Source organism: Pelodiscus sinensis, chromosome 12 (genome assembly GCF_052426305.1).
Source record: "Pelodiscus sinensis isolate ZL-2025 chromosome 12, ASM5242630v1, whole genome shotgun sequence".
Classification (NCBI taxonomy): Eukaryota; Metazoa; Chordata; order Testudines; family Trionychidae; genus Pelodiscus; species Pelodiscus sinensis.
The window spans coordinates 1,560,262-1,583,865 of record NC_143063.1 but is presented as its reverse complement, the minus strand read 5'-3'; the positions used below and the strand labels follow the sequence as shown (position 1 = coordinate 1,583,865).

Genomic DNA, 23,604 nt, shown 5'->3' with positions numbered 1-23,604 from the left:
ATTCCATAGAACAGCTTGCAGCTCCTGGCCCCGCTGCTAACCTGTGTCCAGCAGCCGCCCCGCAGGCACAAGCCCTTTGAACAGAAGCAGCTGAAAGGGCTTGCGCCTCCAGGCAGCTCCCAGGCAATGGGCCAGTGGAGCTGAGCTGCAAGCTCTTTTGACTGCTTCTGTTTAAAGGGCTTGGCCTGCCGGGTGGCTGCCAGGCAGTGCACCCCCAGCAGGCGAGCCCTTTAAAGAGAAGCAGTTGAATGGGATCACGTGTCTCCAGCAAGGCGCTAGAGGCAGGGGAGCTGCGAGCCCTTTGGGCTGTTTCCACTTACAGGGCTCTCGTGGTCCTGTGGCTGCTAGGCAACGCTTCCTGACAGGCGCGGGGAAGGCGCCAGCCCTTTAAACAGATGCACTAAAAGGGCTCGCAGCTCCCTGCATCTCTAGCGCCTTGCTAGGGTATCAGAGGCACAAGCCCTCTCAGCTCTTTCTATTTAAAGGTCTGGTGCCTTCCCCATGGCTGCTAGGCAAGACTGGGGAAGACAGGAGCCCTTTAAATAGAAACAGCTGGAAGGGCTTGTGCCCCCTCCCCCTCCCAGTCCATGCACTGGGGGCGGGGCCTGGACTGCCCACTAAGAGGCTTTTGCCACTCCTGCCCTAGTGGGACTGCTTGGCATGGCAGGCAGGGGGGGGAGGGGGGACTGGCAGGACCTGCAGCTGGTCCAGGATCGGGTGGGGAGGGCAGATATGACTCCCCGGTCAGGTCTCTAGGGTGCCAGACCAGGGAGGGCCAACCTGCATTACCTACCTGAACAGGGGATAGTCGTCCCTGCTGCGTCAGCTGCGGGAATGATGCAGGCAGATCAGCGTTAGCCTGTCTGCAGTAGGGCTGTTGGCGTGCAGACCACATGATTAACCGATAAGCCTGGGCTTATCCCTTAATCTAGTCGACTACACACACCCCAGGCACGGTGTAGTCAGCTTAAAAGCCGGTCTCCCCCCAGCACCAGCTCCTCTATCAGAGGCAGCAGTGTGGGGTGAGGGGCAGGGGAGGCTGCTGTGAAGCAGCCTGTTCGCGGTGGCCTGGGACATCCCGTGGACAGAGGCTGCTTTGCAGTTGTCTCCTCCGCCCCCTTCCCCACACAGCAGCCTCTGTCTGCGGGGAGCTTGGACCCCCTGTGGATAGGGGCTGCTGCCACCCCATGCTGCTACCTCTGTCAGAGGTTGCGAGGGGGGGGGGGCAGCTGGTCTGCAGAGGAAGCTGGTTTTTAAACTGGCTCCCATTGCGGATTGGCTCTCACTAATAGAGGCAGCAGCGCGAGGTGGCAGGGGTTCCCTGGGAGTGGGACTGGAGTGGCCCTGGCGGCTGGCCCTGCCCTCCGGGACTATAGAATAGTCGAGTAACCGATAGGAGTTGGTGCGATTGCACGACTATTCACGTACCCGATAGAGAACATCCCTAATCTGCTGTGCACCTTTCCCGGTTTGCCCTCCTCTGCCAGTGACTTGCCTAGAAGAAACACGGCTCATCTTGCATTTGCTCAGACGTGCAGGATCTTGTCTGAGTGTTGCCAGGCTGTGGCCAGCTCCTCACTGATCGGTGTTACAAAGCAAACATCTGCTTCTGTGCAAGCAGGCACGCACGGGGGAAAAGGCTTCCACTGGCCACCCCAGGAATGCGGAGAGCCAGCAGGACGGTCAGGGTGCCGTAGTCGCTCTGGCCTGGGCCCTTCCAAAGTCCATCCTCTTACATACCCGAGTCCGGAGAGCTGTGTGCTCCTGTACAGTTGGAGTGTCTTCATTTGACAGCATCGCTCACAGGCTTCTGAAGAGGCGGGGAGGCCCCCTGGCCCCTGCTAGAGCTTATACCACATGCCACCTCTGGAAAGAGCAGAAAAGATGAGTCCTCCAAGCTGCCTAGAGCAGCTCTGAGGAAGTAGCCAATCCACATAGGCTGCAAGGAGCAGCTGGTTGGAGTCTCCAGGCTCTCCTAAAAGGAGCTGCTGGACTGAGCAGATTCAGTTGCTGGCAGGAGCCATGGGATCAAGGAATCTGGCTGCAGGGACTCAGACGTCCGCCCTGAGCAGAGTTTGGGTAGTGTGGCCTCAGGAAACAGCAGTTAGTAAAGGGATGTAGCCTGCGGTGGGACCCAGAGTCGGGGCAGGCCTGGGCCCCCTCACCAGGCCGCAGGGAAGTAGCTTCAGCTCCTCTCTGGGCCACTTCTCTTCTCAGGACTTAGGACCCAGGGAGGTGGGTGGGGGTCAGCATTTGTGGGACTGGAGTGACTATCTGGTGAGCTGGGCAGGAACCAGGGCCACATGGCGGGTGGCTGCTGGAGCTCGGCTGTGGTGCGGTTGCTCCGGGACTGGGGTGCACCCTGAGTGCATGGCTGGGGGCTGCCAGAGCTGGAGACTGGGCTGCTGTGCAGCAGCTCTGGGGGCCAGGGCTGGAGTGTACCCCGGCCACCTGAGCCGCCGCACCGCAATCTGGCTCCAGCTCCGGCTGCCACCATGTGGTGGGCGGTTGCCAGTGACGAAGCCGGCTGTTGTGCAGCGGCTCTGGAGCAGCACCACAACCTGGCTCCCCTGGGAAAGCAGCGCCCAGCTCCGAGCGCACCGGTGGGCAGCCTGAGCCGGAAGCGAGTGCTTAAAGCGCCCTTCCTGAACGGCTAGTCGGTGGGAATTCCGTCGACTACTCAACTAGTAAATGAATCGATACCTAACATCCTTAGCAGCAGAAGTCCCATTAACTGAAGTGTGTGGGTGCAGTGATTCATCGATGCTGTTATTAATCGGGTCAGTTATCAGTAATATTACTGTGTATATTTGCAGCCATGCCAGTGGGCACTCCTGCACAGCTTTGAGTGCTTGCTCTGAGGTTTGGTGGAGTTTGGCTCTTTGGTTGGAAGAGGTGCCAGGCCCTGCCCAAGGTTTCTCCCTGACCTTTTCTGGCCTGAATTTTCTTTGGTCCCCGCTCTTGTTAATCCTGTGAGTGTGTCAGCCCCCCCAGCAGCGAGGGCTTTAGCAGTCTTTGTGCTCTTAGATTCTGAGGGGCTCCAAAGTTAGCCATGGGGGAGAACAAAAAGTGCTGTCCATGGACACTGGGCAAGTCACATGAGCAGGGAAGTTGTGGGAACACTGTCCTGTTCACTGCCTCTCACCAAATCATTCCTTCCCCCTTTCCGGCTTCCTTGGCTGGGCTGCTTTATAGTTTGGCATTTGGTTGAGAGCTCCCAGCACAGCATTTGAAGTGACAAGGAAACTTGAAAGCAGTGTCGCCTCCTCTGAAGTGCTGCTGGGCAGTGCAGGCAAACAGACTTGAAAGGAAACAACCCGTCCCTTGCCCAGCCTGGCCCACTTGCTTCAGTCATTTGGCCTGGTGAAAGCGTTGCCATGGCGAATTTGAGGGTGGTGACTTCTGGGTAGGGGAATTGAGGACTTTCAAGAGACATTAACAAAAGGGTGGATTATGAATTGTTTGGATGACTTACAGATATTGCTGTTGTATGAAGTTCCCCAGTTTCCTCTCTGTGGTTAGTTTCTCCTGTGACTAGATCTGTCTCTCACAGTCATGTATGGAGAGCGGAGCTTTAAAAACAGAGGGAAAGCAACCCCAATCAGGCAGAGGGCGCTCAGAAGCAGGGTTAGTAGCCATCACTGCTTTTACTTAGGTTTTAAAAAATGACAAGATCCTAATGATTTAGCTGCCAGGAAATGCCTGGCTCTGAAGTCACAGCTGTTACAAATCCCACCACCTGACTAAATGAAGGAAATACAATTGTGGTTCTGGTTTTACTCATGCTTTTAGCAATGTTGTCTTAGCAGTCAAAAGCCTGTATGTTAACGTGGGAACATTGATTTCGTTCTCTGTGCTCTGGTAAGTGCACAGTGGAGCTTCTCTGTTAAAGGTGAGAGCAAACTTCTCCTTCATGGCACCATGGGACTCAGATGGGAGAGTCCCGTGTCTTTTCAGCAATCTTAAGCCCAACAGTTTTATTCTTAAAAAAAGCATATAGAGTGAAGTGTGACCTTCAGAGATGTAGAATCCCAATTAGTTAGTTAAATGTTAGGCTAACGTGACATTGAAATGGTTAACCAAATAAACAGGCCCCGTGTCTGGGGCGGCGGCGGCTGCTGCTGCTGCTGCTGCTGCTGGCAGAGCCTCCCAGCTCTGGACCCGGGCTATGGCTGTTGCTGGTTCCCAGCCCTTATGGGGCAGCCCTCCATGGGGCCTTCCATGGAACTGATTAACGTCACCCAGTAGGGGTGATGCTTACCAGTTAACTGGTCACATCTCCCCTGACTCCTGCCATCCAGAGTGAACAAAGTGAATTTGGTTCCAATTGTGACATAACAGGAACATGGGTTACATCAAATCTTGGACGTACCTCTGAGGAGGACATGTGGGCTGCTGACTATTAATAGCGAATGAAAAACTTGAGGGCCTAGGCAGATGGCTTAGTAATTCAGGACATCTCTTCTGCCCTGCCCACCCCATCCTTACTGAAATTGGCTCGTTCCACTTGCCAACAGCCTGAGTGAGTTCTCTGTGCACTGAGACTTTGTCTGTACAATGACTTGATACGCGCTGACCCAGACAACTGATTTCATCTTTGCGTGTGCGTGTGTCGGAGTTGGCGTTATGAAACTATAGAACATCTTGACTTATGACCCTTTTAATGGGAAAGCCAGTTGCTAACAGCCGTGCTGGTGCACAGGTGTTATTCACAAAGTGGTGCGCTCAAAAACAAGCCCCAACTGTCTGAGAACTTACAAATTGGGTAGGAACAGGCCCCAGGCCTAGTGCTCATTTGCTCCTGTGCCGATGAGGCTGACTCCGATTTGGCGGGGAAAGGATGGAAAATGACACTTTCTGGCTCGGGTTGACCTCTCTCCTGAAGAGCGCAAGAGGGGATTCTGTATACAGCCTCGGGCGCCCCTCGCTCTTGCCCCCACGCCACTACTCACTGAAACAGCAGCCAGAGACTGGATGGCCAGGAGCTAGACAGATTTGCTGGTTTCCTTCTTCAGACAAGCTAACTTTATCCTGAGAAACAATTTAACCTGAAAACTGGAATTTCTGAACACACACAAGATCGCCAATAGCCTGTTCCTGGCTAGAAGTGAATTCTCTTGGTTGCAGCGTCTAAGGAGGTAGGCAATTCAAAAAAGAAAAGCCCTGCCTGGCAGGCACAATAAGTCATATTAAATACAAAGGCTCTCTGCACAAGCTACCTCACTTCAAATTCCCTTCCATTTTGTCAACGATGCTCCTCAAAATACCCACCACCACCACCCAGTCTGGCAAGGGTCAAATGGAAAAGCCCGCTGCCATAGGGGCCATAAAGCCTATTCATAGCAAAGGAGAAATGCTTTACATTACTGAACGGTTGCTTCTCCAAACGATCAAGCTGCAGTGTTAATATCAAAGTCACGTAGGCCTCAGACAGCATCAGCCTGACGTTGGGCCATGAAAGATACTGGACCAGTGGTTTTCAGTCTTCACTCGTGGAGCCTTAAAATTGGAATGAAGGTGCAGACCCCTTTGGAAATTCTACCCTGTGGATCCCCAGGGGTTTACAAACTGTGGTCCAGCAAAAGTCCCACACCCTTCCTGCTTTCCTGTCCTCTCCTCACGCACAAAGGCATGTGAAACACTTAGGGTGCTTCGGGCTGGATATCTATAGACTGACTCTAGGGCGGTCACTCTGAAGTGTAGAATGTTTGTTGGGTCGGCAGGAAGTGATGGGAACAGTTATGAGGATGGCTGAAAGCTCTTTTGTTCAGAGTACCATCAGGTGCCACCACCACTGGGATACAGAGCCTGCCACCGTCCAATGTTAAGTTCTCAGCCATTCAGCTTTGCGAATTACACCCATGCATCAGCAAGGCACGTATCTGCGCCATGCTGAGAGTGTAACAGCCAATTATTGGCCTTCTCAACAACTGATTTGCACATGACCATTTCATTGGCTGCATGAGGGAGACTTCATAGATGGTGGATGACTGTGCTCCAGTGCTGTGGGGCTTGAAAGCTTGTCTCTCTCTGGTAGAAGCTGGCCCAGTAAGAGAGATTACGTCTCCCACCTTGTGTGTCTATACAGCACGTGCCTGTCCTGCCAGCCCTGCCCCCTGTTGCATTGCATGCATGGAGCGAGAGGCTCTGTGATTGTGTGGCAGGAGTGGGGCCCATCCCGGGGGTGAGAGGAAGAGACCTGACCCCAAGGAGGTCAGGTTGTTTGCCCACCTGACCTGAACCAAATGCTTGTCGTCTGGTCCCGTCATGGCCGGGTCTCAGGGCTCTGCTTTGCTGTTCATCTTAAATGAGCTCTTCTATGCAGTGACATAAACAAATGTCCCTCTGAAGAAAACTGTGTGTTGAGCTGATGACGAAATCCGTCTCTTCTAACTCAGGACTGTGCTATGCCACTAGCCCATGTTTCACCCCCATCTTACGGGGTTAGTCTGCTGGTCCGATCAGATGTTCAGAATTGATCCTTCTCCCACTGTTAAATCGGTTGTTGAACTACATCTTGAAATGGCTACATGTGAAATCTCTGCCTATTCCAGTTTAAATTCACTAAAAATTAGGTTGTAAGTTAATTGTGTATAACCCTGCAGTGGACTAGACCTGTGGACTAGCCCTTCCTAGCTTGGATGTCCAAGACTAGAAGCCCCAAATATATATTTTGGGTCTTGGCTTCTTTACACGTTAGAGTTTCAAGTTCCATCTCCTTGCAATTAGTGGGTGCCCTCTCAAATGCTGAGAACCAGAAATTTGCTCTAAAAGCCCTTCCAGATGGGAATGATGGTTTTATGAACAGAGTTTTGAGTCAAATATTCATACTGTATGAGCACATGCCCCATCATCACTGTTCAAATGGCTTGAGGTTTCCAAATAATAAGCAGAAATTCCACTTCACAGAGCCGTGGAGTAAGAGCTGTCCATGGTTCGCTGTGCAGAGCCTTCAGTTGCTGTTCCATTAGAAACGGTTGATTATTATTATTTTTTTTGGCAAGTGTTTTGGTTGAAGATTACTCAGGCGCACTGATTTGGGTATTTTCCTTGGGAGTGAGTGAAAAGACTGCCTCTCCCAAGCGGTGTGCATCATCAGTTGCTGACATGAGTAGCCGTCACATGGGTGTGGGGTCTGTTCCAGCACAGCTAGCATTGTGGCGAAGCTATCTTCCTCTCTAATTCCTCTTCCAGCTTCAAACACTGATTCAAGAGACTGACCCTGGTGCAGATTATCGCATTGACAGAGCTTTGAATGAGGCTTGCGAATCCGTGATACAGACAGCCTGCAAACACATACGATCTGGAGATCCAATGTAGGTGGCTATTTCATAATCCCAGTGGGCTTTACTGTCACTACTGTGTGTGTGCCGTGTTCACTTGAGTGACCAAAATAGATACTAACCAGCCAAACAAACTCCCACAAAATCTGGCACGGGTACCACAATTTATACAGCACCTAGAAGTGAGGCCCAGGCTGTATGCAGCTCTTGTGGTAGATCATGCTGAATTTTTGTCAGAGGCCCATCATAGCATTAACAAGATTTAGCCATTGCAGTTTGAACTTCTATCATTTGATGTGCCATGTTCTGTCATTACACAAACCTTCGGTGTCAGTTGTCTGAGGAATGCAGTAAAAGTTTCAACAGGTTTTTGAGAGAGAAGGAAATCCAAAATGGAGAGACAAGTGTCTTATTTATACCTTCTGAGCCAAATACATAATGCAGTGGTCCCCAACGCGGTGCCTGGCCGGCCTGAGCCATTCTTGCGCCCTGGGCGCCTGTCAGCCCCAAAAGGTTGGGTACCACTGATATAATGTGATGCTCTTGCTGAATTTAACTGTCATCAGCACAGCTGAATCTAGTTCATACAGACTGTGGGATTTAATGCCGCACACATGGGAGTATAACTATTTTAACCCTTTACAGTGTGGTTTGCACCTCTTACTAGCCAAAATGAGTCTATGGAAAGGCAGATCAGCTGCGTGTGGAATCAGTGCAGTAACTGATACGTGGTCATAGCATGGCCCCTCTTATTTTCTTCTCTCTCGATGCTTGGCCCTGCTCAGGATCCTGTCGTGCCTCATGGAACACTTGTACACGGAGAAGATGGTGGAGGACTGTGAACACCGGCTGCTGGAGCTGCAGTACTTTATTTCTCGGGATTGGAAGTGAGTATTGGGAAACAGAGGGTTAGGCACATCAGCTGTGCCAGGTAAGCAGCCCCGGGCGCTTTCCATAGCTCAGCAAGGGAAGTGACACCCGACTGACCAGCATGTTTCTGCCCTGGAAACTTGGCTCCTCATCTCCTTGTCCAGTGCAAAGGAAGCCAGAGCTGCTGAGGGACCTCCTGCCTCTGTTGAGCTAGAGGCTCAGCTTTCCCACCACGGTGTCCTTAGTTGGAGCAGAGGCTTAGCGTGCACAGAACTGCACGCTGTTCCTTACCATGTTTCGGACCCCATGCACTTGGGAGGGAATGCTCTTGAGTAGCGAGGGGTGGGTGCTCCTTTCAAAACCTTGCTACTCAGTAGAGAGGGTTCACTGTTTTGTAAGAGTGTCCTGTTCTCTGTGGAGTGTGCAGTGCTGCCTTTCCTGCCGTAACAAGGAGTCTGGAGGCACCTTAGTCTAACAATGTTGTTAGGGCATCAACTTGTTAGTCTGTAAGGTGCCGCTGGACTCTGAAGCAGACTAACATGGCTGCCTCTTTGCCACCATTCCTGCCTTGTCTCATCCCTCCAAATCCCTGGAGCCAAGGCTTTCCAGCCAGTGTGGACTAGGTGCAATTCTTTTTGGAGTTGTTTATTTGGCCAGAGTGTCTCCAGTCAGACACATTGAATTGTCTCTTCCTTCCCTACCTTCCTTGGTGGCTGCATTCTTTGCTTGGGCCACACTTCCAGCTCAGGGTGTGAAAGGTTAACCTTAGTGAGTGCTGCTCACCAGTTCTGGTTAGTAGGTGGGGGCCAGAGCAGCTATCTGCCTGCCGGGGGCAGAGGGCTGCTCCTGACCCACCACAGAAAGAGGCTGCTCTGGTTGGGTTGGTGCAGCCTCTGTCACGGGCCAATCCGGAACAGCCTCTGTCTGCAGCAGTTAACCTATGAAACGGGATTTTACGTTCCTACTTCCAGGAAGGATTTACTCGTTTGAACCAAGCTGCTTGATTAACTCCTTTTGTTAACTAACCTGTATTTGACCCTCATGCTGTTTGAACAAAGTCCATTCCAACTCACGCCCTAAGTGGACAGATGGTGCCCAGCCTTTCGTGTTGCTCACACCGTTCTGTGAGCAGGCTAATGAAAGGGCAGTGTAATTCCCTGGGCGGGCCGGCAGCATGGAAGCCTTGCATGATTTATTTTTCTTACTGCTTCTTAAAAGCAAGTGTTTGCAGAACTGTTTAGTTTGTAGCTCTCCTCCCTGCCCTTCCGAAATGCCTTGAAAGCCTGAGGCTATTTGTAACCCTCACCACTAAAGCTCACTGCATTTCCATTCCAGACGGCTCACCCGCCAATCCCTCATTTTGGTGCAATGGCTAAACATTTCCTCAGTGGAGCCCATGCCATGCCCGCAAAGCAGGGACACTGGGCCTCCCTCAGCCCTGCCACCACAAATCAGAACTGACTGTGGTTAACTGGAACCAAATCTGCTTCCTGAAAACCTGACTGACTTCAAGATGGAAATAATGGTACTTTGGAGCTGGAGAAGCTCTTTAAGCAAGTCTAGTGTGTCCTGGCTTTGCTTGGCCTGCTGGCCACCCCAGGAGCTGATTTTCTCCGACTTTGCTCAGTGCACAATGTCAGCCTCGTTGGATCGGGATCGGAGATCTTGTGGGGAAACAGGCGCTTCTGGAAGTGATGTAGTTGATTGGTTCAGTGAATCTTCTTTACAAGTCAGTACTAGAGCAACCTCCTTGCGTGGTAGGGGAGCCTGTGCTGCTGGAGGGGTCAGTTGGGGCAGATGGTATACAGTCAGGTCTGTAGAGATCAGTGATGCCAGAACTCTTGTTGCAAGAGTAAGGACTTTGATTCCAGACTGTTCTATCGTGTGGCAGTTACAAAGTACTCCTGCTTCAGAGTGGATCTGTCCACTTCATGAACCTTTCTGTGGGTTCTGTACATGAACGTGGATAAAGCATTTGGGAGCTGCCGAGGGGTGCAGAGTGCTGTGGTGATGATGACTTCTTTTTGTCTTCTCCAGATTGGATCCAGTCCTTTACCGCAAATGTCAGGGCGACGCGTCTCGACTCTGTCACACACATGGCTGGAATGAGAGTACCAGTGACCTGATGCCTACAGGGGCTGTCTTCTCCTGCTTGTATCGACATGCCTACCGCACAGAGGAGCAGGGAAGGAGGGTACGCACTCATTCTCGCCATCTGTTGGAGGTGGCTGCGCGTCGGTAGCCTGTCATGCCACACTGACACAGTAAAACTAGCTAGACAAGGCAGTTGCTTTGGTTATTTACTGCCACAGCGCAGAGATCCTTACCGGCAGTGTTCCTCCATGCACATGTCTGCAGTGGAAAGAGGCAAAACTCAGTGCCTCACCAGTGGAGTTGCCATCTTGAGGCATTTGTTCAAGGAGTTGAATTAGTGTTGAGACCCGAGAGCCCAGTGCTCACTGTGTGCATAGGCACTATGTAAAAGCCTCTAGCAAATCACGTGACTGCCATAGGCTCCAGCCAGCTCAGCTGTCAAATTTCTTCTATACAAAAAATCCTTCTATCGTAAATGCTGGGCTGTTCTCAAACTGGGATCTGACTGCTCAGAGCAACTTGCTTTGGTTTACACGATCTATTAAGAAGGTCTCTGTAGTGACGACACACACTACACTTTGAACCCCGCGTGGCAGCAACCTTCATGCATTTCCCAGTACAACTTACAACTAGAACACAGTGAAGATTTGACTCGCTGCACTGCCTCTTTGGGAATGTGCCATGATAAACGTCTGACAGCTGTTCATTGGGCTAAGCCGTTTGCTGCCCTCTAGTGTCTTTGGGGGACTGAGCCTCTTGGGACCTCAAAGGTCCTTCGGCTGCTTTGGTTGTTGCACTGTAGGGTGCAGCTCCAGAGAGCTGGGGTGGGATTATGCAACGGTCTTGCTTCCAAAATAATACTCTAGAGCCTCATGTAAATTGCTTTATGATGGAGAGGTCAAATATGAATCAGAAGTTCCTTCCTTGTAGGGAGGGAATCTTTCATTCAGTGGTTTCCAGTTCAGCTTCTGGTGCCATGAGCTGGGCTCTTCATCGTAGTGCATTGTGTGAGTGCTAACCCCAGGAATCCAGGCCCACTGCAAATGATCTAACAGTTGAGGGGAGAAGGTCTGTATCTGTGGGAAGCAGGTGTGTCGTTTTGCAATTTAGTGTCAGTAAGTAGAGCTGTATGTCACGCTTTGGTGCAGTAGTTACCTATATACATATCCTACCTGGTCCTTCCCTAATTTCCAGTAAGTACCACTCACCACGTGGTGTGAAACTTCCAGCACTCCATGCCTGTCAGGTATAACTCTGCCAGTGCATCTTGTACCTGAGTTGCAGCATATCCTGCTCTTCCAGTCCTCAGTCCTAACCAGTATCACCGCCTGCTGTGGCTGTCCTGCGCCCTTCCTCAGTGAGCAACTCTACTTCAGTCTTGAGAGCAACACAGAGGAAGTGGCAGGACACGTTGGGCAAGGATATGGACTGCCTGTCATAAACTGAGTTATGGGCGTCTCCAGATTCAGAGTGTCCTCTAGAATAACAGACCTCTTGTCACGTGTAAGGCAGCAGGGTCCTTTTGGCCAACACGGAGGCCCATTCAGCTTTCAGTACAGGATTTGTTGTTGGCTACTCCATGCCACAAGATCATGGACCCCTGTATCCATCCCTAAGGAAGAGTGTTCTCCAAGCCATGAGGAAGGCTGGAATTGAGGCTCCCCCTTTGGAGTTCAGGCCACTGGCTGGTAGAGGCCAATTTATCATGGAGCTAATGCTCTCTGAGCTACAGAGAATGATTTACTGTCACCACAGGTTAGGAAGAAGAGAAATTTCCTGTCACTCCCCATGGCGCATCCATCTTAGTAACTGAACAGATCACTTGGCAGGGCGCAGCTGCACATCTGTCTGTGCCTTTTAACCCTCTCTGTGCTCCCTGTGCAGCTGTCACGTGAGTGCAGAGCAGAAGTGCAGCGAATCCTTCACCAGCGTGCAATGGACGTGAAGCTGGATCCCACCCTCCAGGACAAGTGCATGATTGACCTGGGGAAATGGTGCAGTGAAAAAACAGAGACGGGACAGGTACTGTGCATGGCTATCACTCTCACTACAAATGCCTTTTGGTGTGGGGAGGAAGGAAACCCTGCTGACAGGTCTTGAGTCTTTATGTTCCGAGCTTACAAATGTTGATTGTCTCTAAATCCCCCAGGCACATGGTGAGAAATCAAACGTAGAGTAGACAAATAGACCTGGGTTGTAATGTCTGTCTTGGAAAAGGAAGCTCCACAGCTTGGAAGTTGCCTTGTAGAAGAGATCGGAATGCCTAATATGAGATGATAGTTAACACCCTGGGCTCTCCTCTGAAGCAGCAGCTTATCTTTTATTTCAACTCATATTTGCAATATCCTGTTACAAGCTTGACATTTATTTTCCCCACAAACGTTGTCCCATTTCCGCTTGGCAAATATTGACAGGTTTCCTGGGTTTGAAAAGAGCTGAAATTAACATCTGCTGCTCTTTAGCTAGACTCCAACAGAGAGTTCTCTTCTATTTAATCATTTGTGCACTAGCATAGCTCTGGGGAGAGAGCTGTTACTTAGTGTGTGCTAAGGAGAGCACATCGCTCATATTTTTAAGTGTTCCTCACTGGTAGATTTTGGTAGTGTGTGGAGGGAGAGGTGTCGCTTCCTGGCATAAAGCAATTTCCATCCTAGACAGAGTTTAGAGCCTGGTTTGATGGCTCCTGGCACCCACACTGAGCAAATTGTTCCAGCTCCCCATTTGGGAGGTTCATCCCACTCAGCAAAGAGCATCCCATCAGACAAAATATCCCTGCATGTGGAGGTCCAGTCTAGCATGGCATTCCTAGTAGTGTCTGACTTGATGCATGCAAGAAATTGAAACTAAATTTGAACATTCAGATGCAGTTTATTGCATTTTGTTCTAAATGTGGTTAGCTTAAAAAAAAAAAGTTTTTCCACTTAAAAATAAGACTGAGTGGAAGGAGGCTCATTTTCATCCAGAAATGTTTTTTCTTTAAAGCAGAAAAATGTAAAATATCTAATACTCAGAAATGTTGTTTGGATTCAGGACCATTACCATTGAAAAGACAAAACTTGTATCTTGTGGGTAGTGGAAAATCCATAGATCAAAATAAACATTTTTCATCACTTTCAACTAGCTCATTGCCTGTGTTGAGGCAGTGTGGCCTAGACTGGCAAAGGGCTGGGAGGTTGGAAGTTTGAGTTGTACTGTGTCCGCTTGTGCAAACTGCTTTCTTTGTGTGTCTCAGCTTAGCCTATCTATAAAACGCAAAGACCAGCAGCCCCAGCGCTTCTGACCCAGGGAAGCCACCAGATGGTTACTGCAAGCATCAAAAGAGCAGGAAATTTTAAACATTAAAGATTTTCCTGGTTCATTTTTGTATAATCTCATCCCCAGGAAGGCAAGTGGAAAAGAAAACCACACAGAAAAGTGCACTAGCACCACAAGACTAATTTTTGAAATATTCTATAGCTAAAGCCCTTAATCTAAAAAAATCTGTTACTTTCTCAAAAAATATCTATCTGGCTTCAAGATTAAACTAGATGGGTTTATGAAGGGGATGGTTTGATGAGATAACAGGATCTTGGTAACTAATTGACCATTCATTATCAGAGGTAAATAGGTCAATGGATGGATGATAGGAGTTACTATAGAGAACTTTCTGGGTGTCTGGCTGGTGAGTCTTGCCCACATGCTCAGGGTTTAGCTGATCGCCATATTTGGGGTTGGGAAGGAATTTTCCTCCAGGGTAGATTGGCAGAGGCCCTGGAGGTTTTTCGCCTTCCTCTGTAGCATGGGGTACAGATCACAGCTGGAGGATTCTCTGCATCTTGGGGTCTTCAGAGTATTTGAAGGCTTCAGTATCTAAGATATAGGTGAGAGGATTATTCTAGGAGAGGGTGGGTGAGATTCTGTGGCCTGCATTGTGCAGGGGGTCAGACTAGATGATCATAATGGTCCCTTCTGACCTTAAAGTCTAGGAGTCTGTCTAGCACAGCACCTTGGTAATCTTGCAACTCTGAGTTGACCTGAACAACTGGGACTTTGCTGAGGCAGTGTTTAATTCTCAGCCAGCCAGCACAGATAGGGCAGTGTGGCTGTCAGGGATCCTTTGCTTGCTGAGCTGTTGTATGTATCCTCATTTCTCTGGCACAGGCTCTGAGTTTTTAGAATCTCGTCACACATTAAGATGACTTGTTTCTCTGTAGGAACTTGAATGCCTCCAGGACCATCTTGATGACTTGGTGGTGGATTGCAGAGACATTGTAGGAAACCTCACTGAGCTGGAGTCTGAGGTGAGCAGTTTGCGGGTCTGAGACATTGCCCGTCTCTGAGAACTCCTGAACGGTAGGAGCTAGGATCCTGTGCGGCAGGCAGCTTCCTCTTCTCCTCCCTTAAAGCAAGGTCAGGCCGTGGTTGTCAGGACCATGGGGCGTGCCTGGAATGAGAGTGCATCTCCTCAGATGGAAAGGGAGGGCTGTGATCCCAAATGACCATGGATGGGGAGGGCAGGGCAGCAAGCCTGGGGGACAGTTATAACCCTGAAAGACCCCCTTGGGACAGCAAGAGCCCCAACTCCAGGAGCAGCCATCACCTGGGGATTTGCAGTGGGCTGTATGCAGTGCCACAGCGCAAGTGGAGAGGGTGCTAGGGCCAGCACACCTGTCCTTTTGCAGAAAGGAATGTGAGACCTCAAATGGCCCAGGTGTGCTCAGCAGCTCAGATTTTGGTCTTTGTCCAAAAGCAAGTGCAGAAGCACCTGTCTGGTGATTGACTGGCAGCAGCGTTGGGTCCTGCATGCTGGGGAGAGCATGTGGCGTCAGCAGCAGCCCAGATATTCCCTGAGTGCCTTGCAGCTCGCCATTGGCTCGGTTTCATACCTGACAAGCTCTCTGCTCTCAGGGCTGTTGCTTCCAGCCCATGTTGTTGAAAACCGCCACTAAGGTGCAGCTCAGTGCAGCTGTAACAGCATCTGGAATGAGTTCCTCCTAGCAAGACTGCACTGGCTGATCTAGATGGGTGGGTGGGGCTTCTCCCGCACACTTGGCTGGGGGGGCGCAGTGTGACTGCAAGTGCCAAAGGGCAAGGCTGTCTGGATTTCATCTGAACAAAATAGCAGAAACTCAGGTGGAGAGCTCGGCTTGGAGCACAGGTTTCAGCACCTTTTAAAGCATGAACAGCGTCTTCCCCTTATGGCTGTGTGGTTGGCTGTGCGGTTGTTACGGGAGCTGAGCATTGCCTGTCACTTCTGCAGGATATTCAGATTGAAGCCTTGCTGATGAGAGCGTGCGAGCCCATCATTCAGACTTTCTGCCACGTAAGTTCTTGCGATAGTCGGGGCGCCCCAGGGAAATGAGGAGTGTGCGGGCAAGGTTAGAATCTTCATTGTTCAAGCATAATTGGAAGTACCAGACCCAGGTGCCAGACTGAATGCTAATATAAATGGCTGTAGTTAGTGATGCGTGTGTGCCTTGCATGTGTGTTGTTGAAGGACAAAAGCTGAGAGACCACCCAAACCCAGTTTGTGATGTCAGAACTGCACTCTGGGATATATTGCCTTGCAGTAATTTATTGAGCTAGGACTAGCTAGCCATTTGTGGATATAGGGGTTCCATAAAAACATACCTCTGAGCCCCAGGACAATTGTTCAGAGCAAAAAAAAAAAAAAAGCAGGCAAGATGACTGAATTATGTAGCTAATAGCCAGCTGAATCCAAAGGCTTTTAATTTCATCCAGGGTGTCTGCTGTTCTGCAATTCCTTGTCCCGGGAGCCAAGGAACAAGGCCCTGTCATTCAAATGCCACTGTGTTTATTTTGGGTCAGAACCCCAGTTCCACAGTAGCAGACTCCCCCTGTGGCTCTGCTCCCTTCCTGAGGCTCTTGTGGCTCTCAGCTGCACTGCATTATTGTGGTATCTATTAGTCACAGTTTAGGATAAGCAGGTGGCCACACAGCTGTTAGTTCTGTGTGTGTGTGTGTGTGTGTGTGCGCGCGCGTGTGCGTGTGCGCGTGCATGCGCGCGCCTCTTTCCACTGTTGGATATCTAAGTATCTACAGAGGGATTCATATTAATTCTTGCACAAAAATTTCTGAAGTGGGTTAGCACCATGCCCCTTCCTATTTCCGCAGGAGATGGCTGATAACCAGATAGACTCTGGGGACTTGATGGAGTGTTTGATTCAGAACAAGCACCAGAAGGAGATGAATGAGAAGTGTGCCATTGGAGTCACTCATTTCCAGCTGGTGAGCAATTACTTGCCTTCTCACACCGTACCCCTTATACCATCTCACTTTGCCAGGGACCGTTGGGTCCCCCCTTCAAGAGCCACAACCCAGAGCAGCTGTTGCGAATTCAGTTCGTAAGTCTGAGCCATCCTTTCACATCAATATACGTCTTGCCAGCAATGTTCACTTTTGGATGTGAGTGCTAATCCCTGTGATGCCCCCGCCCCTCGAGGCCAGGTCCGGTGTGGATTACTTTCAGCAGTGGTTTGGGTGGATGTTTTTCTGTGTTGTTCAGCAGTTAGCTGTTGTCTGAGCAGCCTGGAATTCCTGTGCGTGACAAGGAAGTGGGCAGCTTCTGCAGGGATTCTTTTCAGTGCCCTTGGCTTTGGCTCCTACTCTGTTCTCTAGGCAGTCTAGCTTTCCAGTGTGCACATCTGGCTGCCATGCTGTCTAGCAAAAATAACTCGGGGGTGCCCAGAGTCCCTGTTCCCAGGTAGGTGACCAGGGCCACACTCACCTCTGAGCTCTTGGCAGGGCAGTAGTTGGCAAGTAGTAGGTGTTTGAGGTGACCACCCTACCTGTAAGGGGTAGAAACTTACCTTGTAAGCAAAGACAGTGGAGATACTGGGGCCAGGTTCTGCAGTTGAGCACACTGCAATTCCAGGGGATGCAGGGCCTGGGACAACCCCTTTCTTTCTCCGGGCTCTGCCCCCATCCCTCCCCTTCTCTTAAGTCTCTTCCCCTAGGTGATGCAGGGAGCCAGTGGAGCAGGCTAGGGCTGGGTCACTCAGCTTCCTGCCGGCACTGGTGAGCGCAGGGGTGGGCCCACCTCCTGCTGCTGCTGCTAATACCCCAGGGTGCTTCCACGTCCTCCTGAAACCCTGCACGGGCTCTGCATGGAATACTTGGGTTCCTGAAGCCTCTTGGGCCTTTGTGGTGGTTGAAAGTCAGCTCTCCCTTTTCCTTGCCCTCTGCACAACCTCCAGCCGTGCAGCTCTGGCCTGTTTCTGGATCGTGATCTGGCACAGCTGGTGATGAGCTGTCATCAGGAGCAGCTGCCTCAGGAAGGCTTGAGCCTGCCACTGCTCTTGTCGAGGAGCATTGTGAAGTTGCTCTTCTGAGCCTGTCGCTCCTTGAGACACCTTTGTAGCAAGGATGCCTCGAGAGTGTGGCTTACGTTGTCTGAGGCTTGGGGGGAAGAGGAAGGAGAAATTGGTGAGGGGTGGGGGAGGAGGAGGCCATGCTCCAGGTCAGCAGAATTGTCAGGTACACAACATGGATATTGGTTCTGCCTTAGTCGAACATGGCATTTCAGGTGCTGTGGGTTGCACTGTTGTAAGCAAGTCTAGTGTCTCCTCTCAGTCTGAGAGATGCTTAATTTCTGCTTCTTGTTCTCCTAGGTGCAAATGAAGGATTTCAGGTTCTCCTACAAATTTAAAATGGCTTGCAAGGAGGATGTGCTGAAACTCTGCCCCAACATCAAAAAAAAGTATGTAGCCCCGAGTGGCTGGAAACACGAAGTCCTCCATGGACATTGCTTTGCCTCTGCTGCCACAGTGTTCCCCTGCCTCAGGAACAGCTGTCCCTCCTGTTAGCCTTTGCTCAAATGTATGCAGTCAGCATTTGAGAGGGGAAGGTTCTTCTTTGGGAAAATACTACTTCTGCCTTAGTTGCAATGTCTAATGCTGCTGCTCTCAGGGGCCATAAGGATAGCGCTGCCTTGGAAAACCACACTCGATTTTTGCTATGTTAATAGCAATTTAGATTCCCCAGACTTTTAAGGCATTTACACCCCCCGTTGTCTTGTGCCACTCCTGGCATGTAGGATCCGTGTTGATCAGCTGATGAAGGGAGAAGCTCCACAAATGTCCAGCAGTCTTGTCCTCTGTGGAAGAGCAAAGTGTAACAAGCCTAATATGGCTTGCTACCAGTCACTGATAAAATAGCACTTGGAACACAAGCTCAGGTTTCTCTTGCCCTGTGCAGCATAGGGCAGTTGGCGAAGACACTCTTTCTCTAGGACTCTTGGGCTTACTTTGGCGCCTCACGTCCCTGGGATTAAGAATGGGATTTTGAAAGCGCTTATGTGATTTGGAAGCACAAGTCGCAAGGTTTGAGGGGGATTGTACACAAGTCCCCCTGTGCTTGCGCTTACAGTGTCCTGTACAGAACCAAACTGCTGAGCCTGGATTCAGGGTTAGACCTCCTCAGACTGGCTATTTTAATCTGCCGTCCATTTGCACCCTTCTCTGATCATGCCTGGGCTGGCTCTGCCTTCTGATCAAATGCACTAGCCCTTTGTGCTGGTGTGGTGTTCCTGGGCCCTAGGCTGCTAAGCTACCCTGGTTTGTGGGGACGTGTTGTCCAGCACCACCCTTTGGCCTGGTGCACACAGCCAGGAGATGAGTTGGCCTAGGTATCAGTAGGGATCTGTTTCCTTGTCTGCAGGGTGGACGTGGTGATCTGCCTAAGCACTACGGTGCGCAATGACACGCTGCAGGATGCCAGGGAGCAGAGGGTCTCTCTGAAGTGCCGCAAACAGCTGCGCGTGGAGGAGCTAGAGATGGTAAGTGTGTCTGTGGCTCTTGGGCTTCTTTTATGCTGTTCCTGCGGGAATTGAGCTGATGAGATCCAGCCAACCCACTTCTGCTGGGATTGCCGAAAGGGACAACTTCTAAAGCAACACATCCAAGTCAGTTGCCTTTCAGACTCAGAGCGATGACTCAGTGTTCCTCACGCTGTCTGCCTGAGCCTCGCTCTCAACACTCAGCAGTTAGATGGCAGTACGTGGCCGCTGACTTCCCAGAGTCCCCATGAGGAACGTGTGAGCCACTTTACAGATGGGGAAGTTGAGGCATAGAAATGAAGGGACTTCTCCAAGGCCACCTCGTGAGTTGTTGGCTGAGCAAGGATTGTTTTTCTAGACCAGGCTGTTTGTTTCTCTAGACCAGGCTGTCTCCTAGTTCTCTGGCATTGGCCGTATTTACAGTAATAGCACCACAAGACGTTCCCCTTATCTTATTGAGTGTAAGTGGTGACTCTGGCTGAGCAGCCCCAACATGCTCAGTCTGTGGGTCAAGGGGAGAAACGAATGCCTGGCAGCACCTTAAATGAAAGAGCACGCCAGGATGGGTTCCCAGTCTTCTGGCCTTTCGTCTTCAATCAGAAGGATGTTGGCTATCTTGGACCCTGGTGTGGAGGGAAAGGGATGAATTGTGAGGGGTGCAGAGCAACCCTGCGCTTGTAGAGGGAGAAAGGGAAACTTCACTCGTGGTTAGCATTCTCTGAGACTGCTGTTTAAATGCAAAATAGCTGCTTCAATGAAGCAGTGTAAACTAGAATTTTGCTCTAACCCCTCGGCGGCTGGAAGACAGGCCCATGCCTTGGTCTGCTGCAGGGATTTGCAAACTGACTTTCACTGGCTTTCACCACTTGCCCAGATCATATAATTAGGTAAGTGTGAGAATGAAGCTTATGGCGACTGTACATTTGGGACTGACCCGAGAGCCAGATCTTGTCAGTGTGACGAGGAAAGGTAGCCAGAGAGCAGCACCCAGAGTGGGGTATGCATCCAAGGTTGTACCTCGACATGTGACAACTGGGACTTTTCAACCCTGATCATTCTCTTTGTGGTACTCCAGTGCCTCCATTGTCTGCTATGGTTACTATGCTGTAGCTCCTGGATAAAACCACTAACTGACTTTCTCCTGGAGTCTTGGCTAAGGGCTTGTTTTCCTGGGTCTCCTTATCTTACAGACGGAGGATATTCGACTGGAACCAGAGCTGTATGAGGCTTGTAAGAGTGATATCAAGAACAACTGTCAGAATGTGCCCTATGGCAATGCTCAGGTGATGATGGGTCCTTTAACTATTTACATGTCAGTACTTGGCCTGCTTTCCACAGACGTCCTTGTCTCACTAAGCGCAGAGCATCAGACTTGCCCTTGGGAGTGTGCTCCAGCTTTGGTGAGGATTAGAGCATCTTCGTGCCCAGCTCTTTCTGCGTAGTGGAGCCCAGCCTAGCAGTTCGTTTATCCCCTTGGACTGTGACACTCAGTGATTTTGGAAATCTAGTTGAGTGGGAAAGTGTCATGACATTGTAGCTAAAACTAACAGGATTTAACAGTGGACTGAACACAGTGTGCTGGGCAATACAGCATTAGTGATTTGTTTAGATTGGGGTGGGTAAGAGGCAGCTAGGGGCCCGCCAAACTACTGGATCCAGCCCGCAGCCACCTCACCAGCACCCTTGCTACACAGCGGCTCACATAACTGGCTGCTAATTGCTCTGGACAGGGACTGGAAGCTTCACATGCTGTCCCGGCCCCATAGCAAAAATCCCTCAGCTCCCATTGGCCAGTTTCCAGCCAATAGGAGTGAGAAATTTTGCTAGAGGCAGGGCCAGCAAGTGAAGCCTTCTCCCTGTGCTGGAGCAGAGCCATGTGGAGCAGCCAGCCTAGCAGACAGGCATGGAGCCTGTCTCAGGTTCCTGCAGAGCTGCTGGCTGGGAACCACCAAGGTAAGTGCATCCCAGCCAAAACCTGCTTCTGGCACCCCACTCCTTGTCTCTCCCCCCCACCCCCACCACTTCCTGCTCCAGGTCACCCAAGCCCTCTGCATCCTCTCCCCACCTCCTCCAGGTCACAACTCCCTCCCAGACCTTGCACTCCTTCTGACACCCCTCCCCTAGGCCAGAATCCTCTCCTAGACCCTGGACCTCAAGCCCCTACCCCAGATCATAACACATTCCTTCAGCCAAACGCCCTCTCACCCCACGCCTCTTCTGCACCCAACTTCCATCCCAGACCCCACACCATCTCCAGAGAAGTGTGGCCCTTGACCACTTACCAGTGTCTTGGAGTGCCCCCCCCCCCACGTTGTTAATTATTGCCCACCCCTGCTTTAGATACATTCTACCTTCTGATGCTTAGGACTTCACAAGTGCAGATACTAGAAAATGAGCCCCCAGGAGAACACCAAGAATATACTGAGACACTACCGAGGGGAGGGTTTTTGCCACTAGTGCGCCTTTCTCACTGCTGTCGTGCCTCTGGCTGCAGATTATCGAGTGTTTGAAGGAGAATAAGAAGCGCCTGAGCAACCGGTGTCACCAGAAAGTATTCAAACTGCAGGAGAATGAGATGATGGATCCAGAACTAGACTACACGCTCATGAGGGTCTGCAAGCAAATGATTAAGGTAATTGCAGCGTGCTGGCTGGCTCTGAGGCCATGGGTAACTTACCTAGAATGCTCAGGGGATTCATGCTTGGGACACAAGATGGGGGTCTCTTTCAGCAGTGCTCCGTGAGCAAAGTAGTCTGGATACAAATAAATCTATTGCCTGGAGTATTGGCTGAGATGGGGGGGAGAGGGCAGAGCCCATGTGCTGCTGAACACTCAGATCTACTGTCATGCTGCTGCGCCAACTCCCTCTGTCGGAGGCCATGGAGTTGTCAAGAACGCCAGTTGGCAAAACTCTCCGTTCACTGCGAATACAGTCCCATGGCAGATAGGGTCCATCCCTGTAACTGCTCCGGCCACAGACAAGATTAAATCGTCCTCAGCAGGGCACAGACACTGGGCTCGCAATGACAACTTGCAGGCAGGAGAGAATGTCAAACACATGGCTGCATAGCCGCAGGCGCCTCAGGGCACCGAGTTAACAAAACAGCCACTGGCTCCATGTGGCTTAATGTCTGGCTGTAGGGCTGGTGGTAAAGATCAGTAGCACGGCCGAAGGGAGTGGCAAGTTACTGCACTGTGGGAGCCTCAACTGCAGCTCCTGCAACTGGGGACTCTGTAAGAGCAGGCCCCACTCGAGCAGTGAAGACTCCATAGAGGTTGTGTCAGCCTGTTGCTCCTATCACTGTGCACAACACTCAGCTCTCCAGTGCTGCATAGCCTGTAGTGAGCACTGCCTAGTATTGGGCTGTCTGTACAGCCCCTCTTGCACAGGACAGACTGTAAGAGTGATCCCCAGCTTCACCTATTCCAGTTTCTGCAGCTCACAAGGCATGAGGGAAGATGGGTATGAGACCAAGTTGGAAATAATGGAAGCTTTGCACCAAAACGGGGAATGAGAATACCACGAGTGGGGAGGTAACGGCTCAGTTAGCAGCAAGTGCTGCGTAAAGTGGCATTCCTCTCCCTGATCTCCCCTGCCAGACGGGCGGATATAGGGCAGGGCGAGCGGGGTGGCCACCCCGGGTCCCACACTTCAAGAAGCCCCACGGCAAAGGGGGGCCCCATGAAATTGTGCTGCACAGGGCCCTGCAAAATGGCCATCTGCCCCTGCTGCCAGAGCACAGGGGCGAGGAAAATGCTGTCAGTGGTGAGTATTGGTGAGGGAGAGCCAGGTGCGGTCTGGCTGCTTAGATTCCTGGGGGGACATGTGGTGATGCGTGTGCTGTAAAAAGGGGATTCTCTTTGCAGAGGTTCTGCTCCGAAGCTGATTCGAAGAACATGTTGCAGTGTCTGAAACAGAACAAGAACAGCGAGGTGATGGACCCAAAATGCAAACAGATGATCACCAAGCGACAGATCACACAGAACACAGGTACCCAGGGCCTCCGCTGCACAGCCTTACTGGGGAGAAGGAGCCTGTTATCTGCCTGGACTAATGAATGGTCTGCACTAGGAATGTTAAATATCAATTAATTGACTAGTCGAGTAACCTCATGAATTCTTATCGGTTAATCGATTGGTCTATAGTCCCCGGAGGCGGGGCCAGCAGCCAGAGCACTCTGGCCTCACTCCCAAGAAGTCTCCTGTCACTCCACACTGCTGCCTCTGTATCCAGGCAGGCGGGAGCTGGTCCATGAGGGGAGTCAGTTTAAAAACCAGCTCCCCTTGCAGACCGGCTGCCTGTTGCCCTGTGCTGCTGCCTCTATCAGAGACAGCAGCATGGGGTGCCAGCAGCCCGTCCTTGGAAGGGGGGGGGGGCAGTGTCTGGGTTCCCGGACCCAGCGCAAGCAGAACTGAGCCAGGCTGAACTGAACCCGGATCCTAATACACTTTAAATGCAGAACTGCAGCAGGGCTAGGTCCCGGACCCGGTGCAAGCCAGGACTGAGCTGAGCAGCTGGCCAGCCTGCTAAAAAATGTACTGATGGGGGAGAGATGTGTGTAGTCTATAGCATTCACCTGT

The 23,604-nt window shown here is 51.1% G+C and overlaps 1 protein-coding gene across 2 annotated transcripts in view; it reads left to right on the top strand.

The window, feature by feature from the left end:
- Positions 1-23,604, top strand: part of GLG1 (golgi glycoprotein 1) — a 120,403-nt gene that overhangs the window by 82,212 nt on the left and 14,587 nt on the right. For both annotated transcript variants that reach the window (XM_075940659.2, XM_075940661.2), the window contains exons 9-20: positions 7,195-7,316; positions 8,069-8,170; positions 10,191-10,347; positions 12,132-12,269; positions 14,441-14,527; positions 15,487-15,549; positions 16,362-16,475; positions 17,858-17,946; positions 18,906-19,023; positions 20,214-20,306; positions 21,518-21,655; positions 22,891-23,014. In XM_075940659.2, the coding sequence (XP_075796774.1) occupies positions 7,195-7,316; positions 8,069-8,170; positions 10,191-10,347; positions 12,132-12,269; positions 14,441-14,527; positions 15,487-15,549; positions 16,362-16,475; positions 17,858-17,946; positions 18,906-19,023; positions 20,214-20,306; positions 21,518-21,655; positions 22,891-23,014 (1,345 nt within the window). The remainder of the gene's footprint in view (positions 1-7,194; positions 7,317-8,068; positions 8,171-10,190; positions 10,348-12,131; positions 12,270-14,440; positions 14,528-15,486; positions 15,550-16,361; positions 16,476-17,857; positions 17,947-18,905; positions 19,024-20,213; positions 20,307-21,517; positions 21,656-22,890; positions 23,015-23,604) is intronic.